This window comes from Triturus cristatus, chromosome 7 (genome assembly GCF_964204655.1).
Source record: "Triturus cristatus chromosome 7, aTriCri1.1, whole genome shotgun sequence".
Taxonomy (NCBI): Eukaryota; Metazoa; Chordata; class Amphibia; order Caudata; family Salamandridae; genus Triturus; species Triturus cristatus.
Window position 1 is genome coordinate 1,139,846,731 of NC_140590.1, and position 16,004 is coordinate 1,139,862,734.

A 16,004-nucleotide genomic window follows, 5' to 3' on the forward strand; every position below is an offset into this window, starting at 1 on the left:
CAGCAGGTGGTTGGGAGGGGAGGCAGGCTTGGCTCCAAGTCCACCCCAAGCTCCCCGACCAAGAGTCTACAAACACAAGCAGGCTGCTGGGGCCCTGTTATCGGGACATGGAGCTCACTGACCCTCGTGCTCGCGGGGAGTGGCTCCCCCCGCCAGAAAATGAGGTTCTGTCTCTCACTGCACGTTACTGGCTAGGCCTCGGTGGGACTGTTGGCTATTAGTGGAGGTAAGAACGGACCACGGTGTCCGAGTTCTAGAGGGCTCGTGTAAATTATGTGTCCTGTTATGGAGGACATATTGTGTCCACCTTTTGGGCAACATATATGTATATATATATATATATATATATATATATATATATATATATATATATATATATCACGGTTTCCAGTTCTTAACTTTTAAAGTGCGTGCCCTGGGGTTATAAAAACCAGTGAAGGAGAGAGATTTGTGGGGGAAGGAGGGTGTAAGAGTCATGTAAATAAGACAGTATTCTACGTAGAAGAAGCAGATAAGACAGAGGCAACTCCACCTCGGAGGTATACGTAAATGAATGTAGGTGGGAGGGTGGTGTGAAAGACTGTTCCAGTGGACGGGCAGTAAATGTATGAAAACTTCTTTCAGGCAATAGTCCCTTGTGATTATTTATAGTGTCAGAGTAAAGACAGAGCTGGAGTCCCGCTAGAATCGATGGGACACTTGGCAGGAACAGCCGTCCTTTTTTACTGTCAGGGTGTATGTATGTGCGCCCCCTTGTTTGGATGCCCCCGACATCGGTTTACATGCCATCCCTTGTTGTGTAGCAAATGCTCTCTTCTCTGCCCCTTCTATCCCCATTAGCATAAACTGACAAATAAATACAGAAATCTGTAAATATATTGTTCCTCCTTCGCGGGGATGCCGCCCAGTGGCACCAGTGCCGAAGAGGTAAATGTTCCCCGCGAGGCCAGTCGAGCGCGGGCCCCCGGCGCTGCGAGGCTCGGCTCGTGGGTGTGTGAGGGGACCCGGTGCAGAGATGGGGATTATGCAGGGCTGGAAGGATTAAGGGCTGGGGGAGGTGTCAGGAGGGAGGGTCACTGCCTCCCCCCCTCTTCGCGGCTCTATTGTTGGTGAGGCGCATGGACAGAAGGCTGGAGGGGGGAGGGACCTCGGGGGGTGTGACCCGGGAGCTCCCTCAGAAGTGCTCTGAGAGAGCCCGGGAGAGAAACCTGGAGACGCAAGAGAGGGCAGCGGCTCACCCCGAGGACTGTGTGAAGAGTAACTTGTTTCACCCAGGAGGAGCGCGCAGGGCCAGCCACGCACCCACGAGGAGAGGGGAAGACGGGCAAAAGACCACCGAGGGGCAGGAACTGCACTGAGGGCACCGGACCAGCCACTGACATCAGCGCTTGAGCATTGGAGAGGGGCAGGAGCGCACCACTCGCACCCCGAGGGTGTGCTGAGAGGGCACAGGGCGACCTCTGTTCATACCTTGAAGGAGTGCGCGGGGCATCCGGACCGGTCACCACCCCTGCGGATTTACCGCCTGGAGTCAGACACCCTCCACTCGCCCCGAGGATTGAGAGGAGCGGGGGTTCCGCAGCACACAGGGTATGTGCAGGGAGTACCGGACAGGCTGCTCTCCCCTTCCCTAGCGGCCCCCACCAGAAACGCGCGCGCACGCAGGACTATCCAGCTTGGATGCACTGGGGGTCTCGAGCGCGCCCGAAGTCCCAAGGAGGCTGTTTTTTGTTTTTGTTGGGTCTTTGCGCTCTCCACCCAAAGTCCCTGGATACTGTGGAGGGCCCAGAGGAGTCTAACACGAGAGGAGCCCCCCTTGGAGAGGTGAGATAACGGAGTCCGGGGAACGGAGATATATAATGGACAGAGGAGGTGGCGATGGTGTGGAGGGGGAGGGGTCTATGAACAGGTAGGTGAGACTAGTTGTAGGGTGGGGGTATGGAATTGGATGTAAAAGAAGGGGCTGGGATGAAACTCGGGGCAGCAGACTCGAGGCGCGCACTGCCCTCCCGGCTGCTTTAGGTAGATGGACCGAACTGAGTCTGAAGCATGGGGCAGAGAGAGACACACTCTTGAGGCAGAGAGAAACACACTCTTGAGGCAGAGAGAGACACACTCTCGAGGCAGAGAGAGGCACAGTACATAATCCAAGAGGCGTGCGAAACTGAAGGAATGGAGGAACTGACTCAGAATAGAGAAGCAACCTACACAAGTTAAGCATATCCAAAACAGACAGGGAGCAGAGAAAACGGAGAAAATTACACAGAAGACACACTAAACAGTGAAACTAAACCCAGAGAGAGAACACTTACACGGGCCCTAGCCACACGCATATGAGGGAGATGTGTCCATAACAGAGTAACAGACCAGAACCTAGAGTCATGCACAGAACAGAAAAATAGACCAGGAAAGACAAACATATCCCGCAAAGTGACACAGAAGACAGAAACGGGCAGCGAATTGAGAAAAGGGCGCAGCGTAGAGGAGCACCCCCCCCCCCCCCCCCACCCCCCAGAGCAGGCAGATAACAGAGACAAGGACACAGAGCAGAGAGATGGACACGTAATAGGACAAAAAAAAAAAGAACTGCATACCTGACCCACTGTAGATAAATTGCACATAAAGCAGTCCGGGACAGGCACAGAGAACAGATAAAAACACAGAAGACAGAGACCAGAGCAGCCAAGCATTCCTAGAACAGAGAAACAGGCCACAGCGGATGGGGGGGAAAAAGCACAGATCAAAGAAACAGGACAGGGCAGAGTCTGACCTTGTCTCCCCCTGGCCCTGAGTCTGGTGTTTGAGATTATTTTATGTTCTTGGTTTATTCTTCATTAAAGCTCTGTTCATGACTTGTTATCACGTTCACCTTGACATTCACGGCCAAGGCCCTGGCTGTTCCACGCCGCACTGTGTCCACTTTAAGGTTTCGCTGCAAGGAAATTCAATCTCCCCACCAGAGGGGAGGGCTGCCAGGACGGGAGAAAGTGTTGCTGTTGGCAGAGGGGGCGCACAGAGCGTCCCTTGTTTGCCCGCGGTGGGAGTAACACTGCACACCTCTGTCCCGCCAGGGAGCGAGGCACAAAGATGCTTTGACCCATGCGTCGTTAATGGGAAAGTCTCGCATTTCACTTGTTTGTGTAATGGCTATATTTGGAGAGACGTGGACATGGAAAGCACGCCATTTGGCTTGGGATACACTGTGCAGTATACAACTTAAACATAAGCATGAAATGTGTGTTGGTGGACGTGTGTACTTGGGAGAACTGGTGGGGGCACCTGGGCGCCTCGTTATAGAGCGCACACTTCGAATTGAATTCTGGCTGTTGTTTTTTTCTGTGAAACTCGCGTTAATTTCTGAGCTCCTTGATATAAAATGTCGCGTGCTCTTAAATATAATTTCGCAGTTTAATATGGAGTAATGCTCGCTTTTCTGTATAGTCCTGCTCATTTTAACTATACGCTTTTCATCAGTGCTTGATTTGTAAAATTTGAAGTGCAGGTGCTCAAATCTGTCGGAGGCCACACCTACTTTTTCTTTGGCTCCACCCACTTCCTCCACTGGCTCCACCCACTTCCGCTATTCGCTCCACCCACATCCTCAACGGGCACTGCGAAAAGTCAGATGAATTCAGCAAGGGAGCCTGCCTTCCTCATAGTAAGGTTTAGATAGGAGGTTCCCCTGCCCTGTGAACATTTTCAAAAAGATTAAATCAAAAGTGCATTTAAAGCACAATTTTGAAATAAATTAGATAAAATCACTAATGCATTGAAAAGGGACAATTCCAGTGCTCTGTGCTAATTTGGGGAAAGGACAATACTGGGGTAGGGTATGCCCTTTTTAATAGAGTCTATGAGATCAAAGATACAATGTTTACATAGGTTATGCGACAAAATAAACCAAAATGTTGTGAAAACAAACACTAGTCAAATCAGGACAGATAAGCTGAATAAAATCATGAAATACACTTGAATGAGTCACTGTCACTTCCAGTGGCTGAAGGGGTTGGGGATTCATAAAAAGCAGAGTTAAAGCGATTACTTGTATCAGGCAAGTGACACTTCTCGGGCTCCCTCTGTGCGAGCCTTCAGGGAGAATCCCTCTTCATTACTACACTACCTGACCCTAGACTCCGCAACGCACTCCCTTACAGGCTTGTTTATCCCGGTAAAAACATAAGTAAAATCACCTTCAAACTTAAAACATTGAATATAGTGGTAAATATAATTAGCACGCACTTCAAAGTATGTTCCACAGTAGCCCTTATGACCCCGACTGCTAATTAAATAAACAAAAACAGAAAGGCCATGACAGGACCGGCTTCAGCGCTGATGCGAAAGTCTTTTTTGGCGCCGCACCAATAACCTCTCTCTCTGTAAATAACCTTTACTACCACCTTCCAACAGTGCCCCTCATCCCTCCATGGCCCCCCCCTATTTACATCCTCCTCAGATTCCCTCACTGCCACAAGTGCCCCTCATCTCCCCATAGCCCCTCCCCCTCATGACCTCCTCCTCGGATTCCCTCACTGCCACCCACCACCAGTGTCCCTCATCTCTCTGTAGCCCATCCCCCTCATGACCTCCTCCTCAGACTCCCTCACTGCCACCCTCCACTAGTGCCCCTCATCTCTCTGTGGCCCCTCCCCCTCATGACATCCTCCTCAGATTCCCTCACTGCCACACGCCACAGGTGCCCCTCATCTCCCCATAGTCCCTCCCCCTCATGACCTCCTCCTCGGATTACCTCACTGCCACCCTCCACCAGTGTCCCTCATCTCTCTGTAGCCCATCCCGCTCATGACCTTCTCCTCGGATTCCCTCACTGCTACCCTCCACCAGTGTCCCTCATCTCTCTGTAGCCCATCCCCCTCATGACCTCCTCCTCAGACTCCCTCACTGCCACCCTCCAGCAGTGCCCCTCATCTCTCCCTAGCTCCCTCCTCCACCCCATGACCTCTTCCTCGGATTCCCAAACTGCCACCCTCCAACAGTGTCCCTCATCGCTCCATAGCCCCTCCCCCTATTGACCTCTTCCTCCTTTATGTAGCCCCTCTCTCATATGCATTTCATTTGTTGTATAGCACTACTCATATCAGTGTTGTGTGTCAGTACTTTACACCACTCACACATTATACAGGAGACCATGAATCATGCAAGTATGTAAATCAGTCTACAGGGAATGTCACATAAACCAATGAGGATTACAAGGTGTATGAGTCACGTGTCATCCATACCTGTGGGACGGAAATTTTACGAGGGTTTGGGCTGGAGAAACACAACTTTAGGATTTAAAGAGTATTCAATGGGGGTCAGCTTTACTGATAAAAATGTATATCTGCCCAAACATACTCATTTTGGAAACATTAGAATAATGAAAGACTGGGGAAGTTCTAACTATCACAAAAAAAGAAAGGGAAGTTCTAACTATACCATTCATGTTTAAACTTTGTATGCAGCTCTTTGGTGACAGTTCATTGATCACTGTCCTATGTTAAGATTGTACCTTCTGAACTGCATGTAACACAAGGATCTCTGTGTCAAAGGCAGTAACCCACTGAGCTTCCACATAAAATACAGTTTATCTGTATTTAAAAACTACTAACAGACAAATGATTGCTCTCCAGCAGGATCATTTATCACCAGCGTTATCTGGGCATTTTGTATTGTCTTATTGTTGTCCTGCATCGGCCATGATAATGCTAAAAACTGTCTAAATGAAGCACACACGAAGTATGTGTCCTGCTGGGCCTGCGCAGCTTTTAAAAAGAAAAACCAACTAGTAACACATTCTCTTACCTACTCCATTAGTCAAACTTTGTGTCACAGCCTGATGTGATAAGCAGCTGCATGGGTTAGGAAAGGTGAATAGGAATAAACAAACTTCATTTCTCCTGCGCTACATAGAAAAAGAAATATCCACGCAGCAGAACATTGTCGCCTTTGCCAAGTGGAGATGAAGGGGTGAAACAATAAACAAAGCCTCGTTAACATATAAATGGTCTTTTAAAGACCTGTGAAGTACTTGGGTGCGGCTGCGATAATCTAAAACTGAATGTGTGTGCGCTCCTTAGAAGCTATCTCGGCCCGGGCAGACACACACGACCTGTGCTTTGCGCGCCTGTCTTCAATCCCTCACTGCGAGGGCCAAGGCTCCTGTTTGGGACCGGGCCTGTTGGTCACCCTATTCGCAAACCGGCTGGGACTCGGAGTAGACAGGATGATGGGAATGGGACAGCCGGGCACCGGAGACGGTGGCGGGGAATCAGTAACTTGAGTGAGTGGGACGTGGGTTGCCGTGGCACTCGTGAGGACTAGTCTAGACTAGGACTCTCTGTAGTCTCTATGCAAATTTGCACTGCCGGCTGCTGCGCAGCTTTATTAACTGTCTCTTTCGCAGGGCTTAGGCCTGCTAGGAGTAGGAGGCCGTGTCTTCTCACTCTCACCTGGTGCAGCCGCTGTTGCCAGACCCTGGCTAACTGGCTCACAACGTCGTCTGGCCGGGTATTAATTGTGAGTGTGAAGTTTTGTGAACGGCGAAGAAGTTGAACCAACACGAAGACTAGGTGCGGCAGCGCTATGTTGGGGCGTGGCACTGAATGTGTGGCGTGCGCAATCAAAGCACAATTTGACAACATGTGCGCACGCGGCCGCGTACAGCCCCGCCTCGCGCCCCCAACCCCCGAGAAGCGAGAACCAAAAAGCCCTGCCCAACAGTGTCCCGCGGCTCCGCATCAACAATCGAGCCGCAAAATGAAGTGATTAAGTCAGTGAAGTGTGTCATACAGTCTGCACACAGTGTCTCCGGAGTCCGCAGTCCGACGGGAAGTTAAACACTTGAGTTTTACCACTGCCAAGTGTCCCGTAGCATTAGCGAAGCAAGTAAGTTACTTGTATAAATAATTACGTGCACCTGAGTGTGTAGACCCGGCCCTGATAATTAGGTGCCGGTGCTAAGCACCGGAAAGCACCGGCACAAATTAAGCACTGCTTTTCATGCTTTTCCGAGCTTTATGGTATAATTCCGTGCCTGTGTTCTGTAGAGTTCTGCGCCATGCTATGCGCGTTTGCTTCTTCTATATTGTTATTTCACACTCAGGGACGTAGCTTCCATTGGTGCAACAGGTGCAGTGGCACCGGGGCCTAGAGGCCTGAGGAGGCCATCTGAATGAAAAAATACAGCAGTAATCGGGTTCAAACAGCAGTCACAGGGCCCATTCTTCCTTGCGCTGGGCTGGTGACGCTGGCGACGCCACTGCTCGCACTCGGAGGACGTCCCTTCACTTGCCTCTAGAACGCTGCTTGCTTATGGTAGGGATTCAGTAAGCGACGGAGTAACTAGTGAGAAGAGGCCACGGTTTGAATGGTATGGAGGTGAGCTACCCGCACCCCGTCCTTCACCAGCAGTGGTGTGCTGTGTCTGTGTGTGCAGACAGCACTGAGGGGTGCGCAGTGGACATGTGTGGGGTCTGGGGCAGGGAAGCCAGCTAGCTGTCAGTGTTGGGACAGTTGAGACGCTTACAGTGATGGGCAGTGGAGGATGGGGCGTGACAGAGAGCTAAAGCCGGTGGGCAAATGTGAGAAGGCAACGCTGCAGGGGCAGTGTGGTAGGTGTGGGCCTACATGTATGTATATGGTATTTGTGTAGCATGGGCCTACTCCAAGGCAACCGAGCGCTGTACAGGGCAGAGGTACAATCACAGAGGTGTGTGTGTTTCTGGTGGACGCTGGGATGTGGTTCCTGTTCCCAGGTGCAGAGGTGGAGAAGACCTGCAGAACACTGGCGGTCCCTTTCTTGCCCTTGCTGTGGGGCAGTGTGGGCTTATATGAATGTATGTGGTAGTTGTAGACCATGAGCCTAATCCAAGGCAGGAGAGAGTGTGTGTGTGTGTGTGTGGCTTCTGAGAGCACTGTCCCTTAATCAGTCTTCAGCTGTTTCCTGCATTGGAGTTGGGCTGGGGCAGTCCTGGTGGACGCTGGGATGTGGTTCCTGTTCCCGGGTGCAGAGGTGGAGAAGGCCTGCAGTGCACTGGTTTTACCTTGCTTGCACTTGCTGTGGGGCTGTGTGGGTTTATATGTTTGTATATGGTATTTGTATAGCATGAGCCTAATCCAAGGCAGTGGAGAGTGAGAGAGAGTGTTTGTGTGTGAGACTTCTGAGGGTAGTGTTCCATAAAAAGGTGAAAGAAGTGCATCTTTGGCCGTTTCCTAAATTGGAGCAGGCGTGGGGCAATCCTGGTGGACACTGGGATGTTGTTCCAGATGCCGGGTGCACACTGGTTTTACCTTTCTTGCACTTGCTTTTATGGCCAGGTACTACCTACACCCCCTCCTCCCCTCTCAAGGCCCAGAAAGTGACAGGAGAGAAGTTTGGAAGCGGGGAGCGTAACACCCACCGGCCGTATTTATTAAACAAAGATTAATAAACATTTATCAAAATGTACAATATTCACATAATGTAGCAGAAAATATACATTACATTGATTATAATTGATAAGTACAGATGTCAGATGGCTAACCTTAACATAACTCTAATACAAAGGTTTCCTATCCATATCTAACATATCTTTAATAATCATTACTGTAGTTATTTTCTGCGTACCTAATTGGGCCTAAGGCAAGGTCACTAACTGGTGTCAGATCCTTATCAATTTGTAACCACGCCCTCCAGCGGAGTGCGCATGCGCAGAGGGCCCGTTCACCGCGAGGGTACTTCCCCCCCCTCCCGGTTACCCCCGTACGCTCTGTACCTGATCTCCATAAAGGGGCCCTTGCAGCTGTGTGCCATTTACTGGTGCCGTTGTGCACGTGTGGGATGGTCAACCATCTTGGAGAAAGCGTGCCTCCCTCCTCTCCCGCACCCAACTGCCCCTGGAGTTCTAGGAGCCGGTGGTTGCAGGTGGGGCGCCCCATTGGCACTCATTTCCGGGGACTGGGACTTATTTTTCAACACCAGACTTTCACCCAGGATAAGAGCGAGAATGGCAGACATAGGGAAAGAAGAGAACGATGGAAATCAATGGCACAGGGAGAAAGAAAGGGATGAAAACAAACCTGCAAGAGAGAGCTGAAGGCACAAGGAGAATATAGTGGTGAATGTGGCGCCCGCCTCATGACCCCCTCCATCCAGAATGAAGAACATTTGGATATACATTGGCATGAATGACAGTGGTAGCGGAAGTGACATCTCACACCATTTAACCTTTACTTTCACTCACGCAGACATGCTAACATATACACACACTCTCTCTTTCACATAACCGCACTCTCGCCCACAATCATGTGCCCAACTAACGTTTAAAATCTTTTTTTTCTTTGCCTCGACTGCCACTGAAGGTCATATTCCAACTAAGTATACTCTAATTATTTAATACACTAATGGAGAAAATTGCAGCTTTATTCACTATTAGTGTAATAAACAATTAACAGAAAATAAGAAAAGTGGAGCCCCAACCCAGGTCCACAACGCCAGCTGCCTATTTCTTCCTGCCACTGATTTTTCCACCTCTGGGCCAGTAATGCAAAGGCAGGCCCAGGGGGCTCATTCAGGGGCAAGCCAAGGGTCACAGCTGTGACTCCTGGTGACCTCTAAATAACTGGCAAGTACATTGGATCATACTTGATAAGAGTCAAATTGAAAATTGTGAACAGAAATTCCAAATTTTAAATTGTGTGTCAACATTGACAGCTCACACGGGATTCAAGATACCAAGTGAAGCTGTCAGAAATACTGAAAATAATAATTCCTTCTGAAGATTTGTGCTCAAATCAGTGGCCTAACATTGGCCACCCGCGGTGCAGAGGGCCGAGCTCTGTGTGGGGGGGGGGCACAGTACCCTGGCATGAGAGGCTCCTGAGGGGGGGGGGGGCTCAGCACAGTATCCTGGCCTGAGAGCTCCAGAGTCAGCCTGGAGGGGGGGAGGGGGGGTGCATGGAGTTTCCACGTGGCCCCCCTCAAGTTTCATTAGCTAATGATCCCCACCCCTGGTAGCCGTGTTTAGGGTTCAGTGCAACCATCCAAGACGCACTGGCCTAGCTAGAACGCCCTGCCCCGACCAAATTCCTGGGACCACAAGGGTCATGGTCAAGAGCTCCATATAAGATATAGCGCGCTACAATACAGGGGAGACGAGACCAATTCTAGGCGCTACAGGGAGCTCTAACAATATCAGCATTCACTGCCCACCATTCTCTACTCCCCACCAGTAGCTTATCCTGCTGCCAAGGAGCGGAAAAACTCCTGAGGAATCATTGTTCCCAAAAAAGTGACCCTACCCCGCTCCCTCGCATTCAATGAATGAATGAATGACCTTCGTGTTTTTTTAATGGCAGCGCTGAGAGAACTCAATTATCAGAGGTCACTAACAAACATTACCAAGTTTATAATCAATCCTAGTGAAAACAAAGATTGTGTAACCACAGGTATGTCATTAATTGACATCAGCTAGAGGTACAGAGTCTGCCCTCTCGACAGCATGGCTCTGCCTGGCTCCAGGAGACCGAAAGGGTGCATGGCCCGGGGGCACAGAGCCCAGGAAACGGGGTAAGTGTCTATGCAATGGGGCGGTCTGCCTGGTGATTGCTGCCAGGGCTGATTTTGGTTTGCAGTTCGATTCTGTCCTCTCCGACTGCTTGACTCGGAGTTACAGAGCCCGTCTCCTAAAACTGCGTGACGCAGGTCCACCCCTGGGACAGGACGGCTCAGGGGTGTCACCTCTTTCATTGGGTGACCACTTACAGCCTAGGGGTGACGCAGCCTCTCGTCTCATGGACACATGGCTCAAAGGAAACCCTTTGACATCAATGCATTTTAGCTGGTGGGAGTGTAGTTTGCCCAGACCTACAGAGCCTGTCACCACAGGGGCCTCTGCTAGGCTCCGTCTGTGCCCTGCATACATTTCTCACCAGAGCTGTGACTATGGCGGCTTCTGGTAGCTGGTGTCCGTCTGTGATTCAGGCCTGCAGCCCGTGCCAGGCCTCTCCGCGCCAGATCCCTGCAGCAGGACTCCCGCCTGCCCCATCTCCCTGGAGCCTGGGCTCAGCTGGCTTCCCAGGAATGCTGTCAATCTGTAACCAGGGCCTGGCTGCAGGCACTGCCTTTGTGTGCCGTGGGGGTTGTTTTCATGTGTGTTGCCTGGAGTCCTCTAGCAGGTCTCTGGGAAGGCAGAGGGGTCCCCCTACGTGGATCTGAAGGAAAAGAGCCCGGGAGTGGGGTGAGTAACCTACCTTGGTGGACAGAGGCTCGTAGGCCACGGGCAGGAGAGCAGGGGCCCGCCTATGCGGCTGTGGTGGCTTAGCGGATTTATGCGCCCACCCTAGGGGCCTGTGTTCGACCTCATGGACACAGGTTCAAATCCTGCTCTTTGATTTCTTTGTTTTGCTTTCTCCACCTTCTCCATATTTTATTGCATATCTTATTCGTGAACATAATGCTTTCTTCTATTTTGGGACTGATTTGTGAAAGGTATTTAATGCTTATGTCCTTATGAAAAAAAATTAAGAAAGAATTGTGATTAAAAAACATCCCGGCGGGTCCACTGAGCCTTTCATCCTTCTGTAATCGATAACATGAGTACCATTGAGTTGGGTAACAATAAACATTTGTTATTCAGCGCCAAAGACACCTTGCTGGGTGAACATGCGCTTTCCAAATACACCTTATGTGGGGGTGGTGTAGATTCTGGGACAGAGGGCAGCATTGGAGTATAAAGTGGGGGGGCGGGGGGGGGGGGGGGGTCTGAAGAGGAAGGGAAGCCAGACGTTTTGAGGACATTTTCCATGGAATGCAGTTATGACTAATTGAGAACTCTAGGGCCCAGTGGCACAACTGAACCTTCTGTGGCTAGTTGTGTGAGGGACACCGTAGGTATCGGGAAAGGGGTGTGGCAGGACCAGAGAAGGCATTTTGGGTGGTCCCTGTTTGTACAATCTCCACACACACCCTTGTCACTGATTGTGTAACAATCGGGCCCCGAGACTGATAGGGAGAGAATGGAGTCCGGATCGGGTGAGAATGTTATCAGAATAGGGTTTTGGAAGAAGGGGGTGACTTGGTCTTTACAGAAAAAGAGTTCTGTCCCCTAACACTCCGAACCAAAGCAAAAGATTTGACTGGAAAGTGATATATGTGTGATGGTTTGGTTTTAAACACATTGTTTTTTTCCTCCCTATACAATGAAAAATCGCTTTTAGACTTTTAGGTTGCTTTTCGTTCTGTACTTTTGATTTTGGAATGATGTGGTTAGTGGTGGACCTATGGCTTTTTTGGAAAGAGTGCATTTGAAAAAAAAAGAATGGCGCTTCTCTTCCGATCCCCTTTACAAACCAAAAGTTAACACCCCCCCCCCCCCCCAAACCTTTTGCCTAATTAGGTGCTCAAATTTTACTTTTTATCAAAACTCTGACAACTTTGGGAGAAACCCAGAGCACCTTAGCTGGGGCTCATCTTCATCGCCCTCCTCACCTTCTCCTTCTCTCCCCACAGGCCCGTGTGAACTAGAGATGGGGGTGCTGACGGCTTCTAGGGACATCCGGTGGAGCAGGACAACGAGGCCGCTGCCCCTGCTGCTCTGTGGGCTCCTGGCCTTCTCTGCACTCTCCTGTGCCAGGACCCTACCCGAGGGAAGGGAATCGCATCAAGGTAAGATCAATGGAGGAGAGATGGGAGGCTACGGATCACCTGGCCATGGTGATTGTGTCTAGGCTCCTGTGTGCACACCTTGGAATACCTGCACTCATCTGTATGGGGACCACATCTGAAGGCAGGAAAGCAGGGGAAGGCTGAGGGTAATACATGGACGGAGGAGGTAGCGAAGGGCCAGGATGTTTAGACCTCTGCACCCAGGCCTGTGAAGACCCGTGTCCTGTCTGTACACAGGACAGGGAAAGGCATGGATGAATGGGAAGGCAGCACAGCGAAGAGGGGGCATTGGATGCAGCGAGCTATAGGGTAGTCTGGGAAGCCGGGTACCATATGTTTCCGTAACACAGGGATGGAGGGGGCTGACGGGTGTAGAGGATGATGAGACCTGTGCTCCTGGTTCTCTGAAGACTCTTTCTGCCGTCTGCACTCTTCGCTGCCAGAATTCTATCCGAGGGCAGGAAAGTGGAGGAATGCGTAAGAGTGGGTGCATGAAGAGTCGTATCTGGAGGGAGTGTGGGACTTACATGGCATGGGGCATGCATGGATCCTTGGGGGTTAAGGGGATATGGAGTATTGGGTGGCACTGGACGCAGGGGGCAGGGGAGTGCAAGGGAGTGGGCCGCAAGACACGGGTACTCTGGGCCAGCATTCAACACCTTGCACTTTTGTGCTCTGAGCTCTGATGTGTTCTTAGGTTTACTTATCCAGGGGATGCTGACGGGTGTACAGCACTGAATATCACATACCTACCATTCCAGGAGAGTACTGAGAGGAACTGGTGGTAGGAAAGGGAACAAGAATGAATTATTAAAGCAATATCTTGATGGCAAGATGGGGTCTTCGGTGGTGAAGATGTGCTGGACGTGATCCTTGAGTTCATGAAAGGAGGGATGGGCCGCAATAGAGGGATCCCATTGAAGGAAGTCAGTCTTCCACACATGACTGATGTATGGACTGGGATTGAGAGTGGGTACTGTAAGCAATTGGAAGAGAAACTGATTGTTTCAAGACCTGGATGAAGAAACATGCCATATTACCATCATTTTTGTGTTGCATATGTCTGCCATTGGCATGGCCTGCAGTAGTGTGGCTTGTCAAGCAACTGCAGTCCCACATATCTCTCGGATTTCATGCTGAACATACTTGTGGGTATTTGCTGTTGTCACCTGCTATACTGGGTAGTGTGCCCAAAGAGCGGTCTTTTTATACACAGTGGTTTGTGGATCAAGACCTCCATGGATTTGTTGGTGTTCTGTGTACTAAATGCTGTTGCAGGGCAACAAGTTGCCATCTGTATTTCTTTTGGTGTCATGTTTATCTTGTGTGGCCAGCCACATTTTCTGCAATATCTGTTGAGGCACAGGCCCAGTGGTGTGTCTTATCTCTTGCCGATTGCTTGGAGCTGTTGAGGCAAACTGATTGAATTCAGTGCTGCTGGAGTGACATGCTCCTGTATGTCTGTGTGTTGCATCAGTGTGTGATGGGAATAGACAAGTCCCACTTACACTACACATTCTTGATGCTGAGACGGCTGCACAGGAGTGTAGTATTAGTGTGTCTAGTGTACTTTGTTGTATAGGTAGTATTACGTGCAGAAATGTATGATTGGAAGGTTAAACTGCAATAAAATGTTACAATTTAGCGACTTGGCTTATTTCCTATCCTTTTGCATGAGGCAAGTGTTGGTCACATAGTCTGGTGTACTGGCACCGGGCAGATTTCACAACCTGGAAAGTGTTGAGGACCCTGTAAATCTCACCTAGTAAGGCGAGGCCCCTCTACACCTCACCTCTTAAGGCTTAATGGCAACAAAAACATGTTTATTGTGTTGCATGCTATAAATCATAAGAGTTCTGTACCTTCCTGGTCGAGAATAATCAGTCTTTTCCTGACTGGTATTTTACGCAAGCCTAATATGTTCTGAGATTTACCATGTAGTTGTTTTAGAGTTTGGCTTTTAGAAAAAGGCATGTTCTCAGTGTTTTCCAGAAGAATAGGTCGCACGTGATCACGCAGACTTGTTTTTACAAGGAGACCAGAGTCTGGAGAGTTTTTGGTGCTATCAGAAAAGTTTACTGTGTAAAGATTTGTGTGGCTTGCTCTAAAGTATCACACAAAATGCTCTAGTGGTGAGCCTGTGGGCACTCAACAACTACTGAAGTGTGTATAATGAAGAAATGGTCTGGTCTCTTAATGTCAATATGGACCTTCCCACTGAGTTTTACTTTCACTCATTTCTGTACAGTAGCTTAAAGAGGAAACTAAGGGGCATATCAACAACCACCGGCGATAATTATCGCTAAGTGCACTTAGCGCTAGGATAATTATCGCCGGCTAGCGTTGAATTTTATCGCTGAGATAGCGTGCTATTAGCAACGCTTATCTCAATAGCGATAAAAATCCTCACGCTAAGTGGCTAACGTGAGATTATCGCTGGAAACCCAGCGATAATCTCACATTAGCTTGTTGATAGGGACAGACAAACTTAGCCATGATATCCTCCTTCCATAGGATATCATGGCTAAGTCAGAAAAATACCAGACGTAAAAAAGCAGCGTTAACCGCGGTTAGCGCTGCTTTTTTTGTCTCTAACAGGGTTAGCGATATTCTTGATAATAGGAGAAATGTCGCTTAGCGACATTTCTCCTATTATTTTACTCTGGAACGCCCCCTTTGCATCTCATTAGAGATGCAAGGGGAAGCGTAGAGTAAAAGGGTGCTAACATGCAAATTTGCATGTTAGCACCCTGTTGTTGATAGGGTGCTAGTTTTATCTCTGCTTTTTTGGCTTTTAAAGCCAAAAGAGCAGAGATAAAGCCCTTGTTGATATGCCCCTAAGTTGGACTCAATTAGCATGATGGACCTAGGACAGGGCTTCGGTTATTCTTAGTAGAATTCTTTGTGGGAATGTTCGGAATGGGAAGAGTTACCAAAGGGCTGTCAATAAATTAATGTACTTAAGACTACTTTGTTAACTTCTAGCACCATTGAGAGGGTCAGCCTCAGCCGTCCATATAAGGTAGATGCTTAGGTTCTCTCCTGCCATGGGGCCGCGCATGGCGCCCCAATCAGCAGCACATGTATGTGCAATGCTTTTGCACAATGCCCTATTATATCATTCCTCCTTTGATTTAGCTTGACCTGATTTTGGAACATTCATAGGTCAGCTTTAAGCAGATACTCAAGCACTGAGTATCAATGAAAAGAAAAGCACTATATCAGCAGCGCAGCAGCACATACATGTCCAAAGTAATGAATAAGATGGCGGCAGTCGTAAGATGGTGATATTAACTATAGAAGGATAAACAGTGGAACCCTGTGGGACACCACAGCCAAATATGCATCGAAAAGGGTCTTGAGA

General features: G+C 49.4%; 1 protein-coding gene across 4 annotated transcripts in view; it reads left to right on the forward strand.

The window, feature by feature from the left end:
- The first annotated feature begins 205 nt into the window (after positions 1-205).
- FGFR4 (fibroblast growth factor receptor 4) overlaps positions 206-16,004 on the forward strand; it is a 46,220-nt gene continuing 30,421 nt past the window's right edge. Inside the window, exons 1-2 of one of the 4 annotated variants that reach the window (XM_085618313.1) lie at positions 206-226; positions 12,485-12,640. In XM_085618313.1, the coding sequence (XP_085474439.1) occupies positions 12,502-12,640 (139 nt within the window). In that variant the 5' untranslated portion in view covers positions 206-226; positions 12,485-12,501. Of the gene's footprint in view, positions 227-1,087; positions 1,825-10,466; positions 10,544-11,104; positions 11,214-12,484; positions 12,641-16,004 lie in introns of those variants that run through there. The other 3 variants (XM_085618310.1, XM_085618311.1, XM_085618312.1) reach the window with 3 other exon arrangements.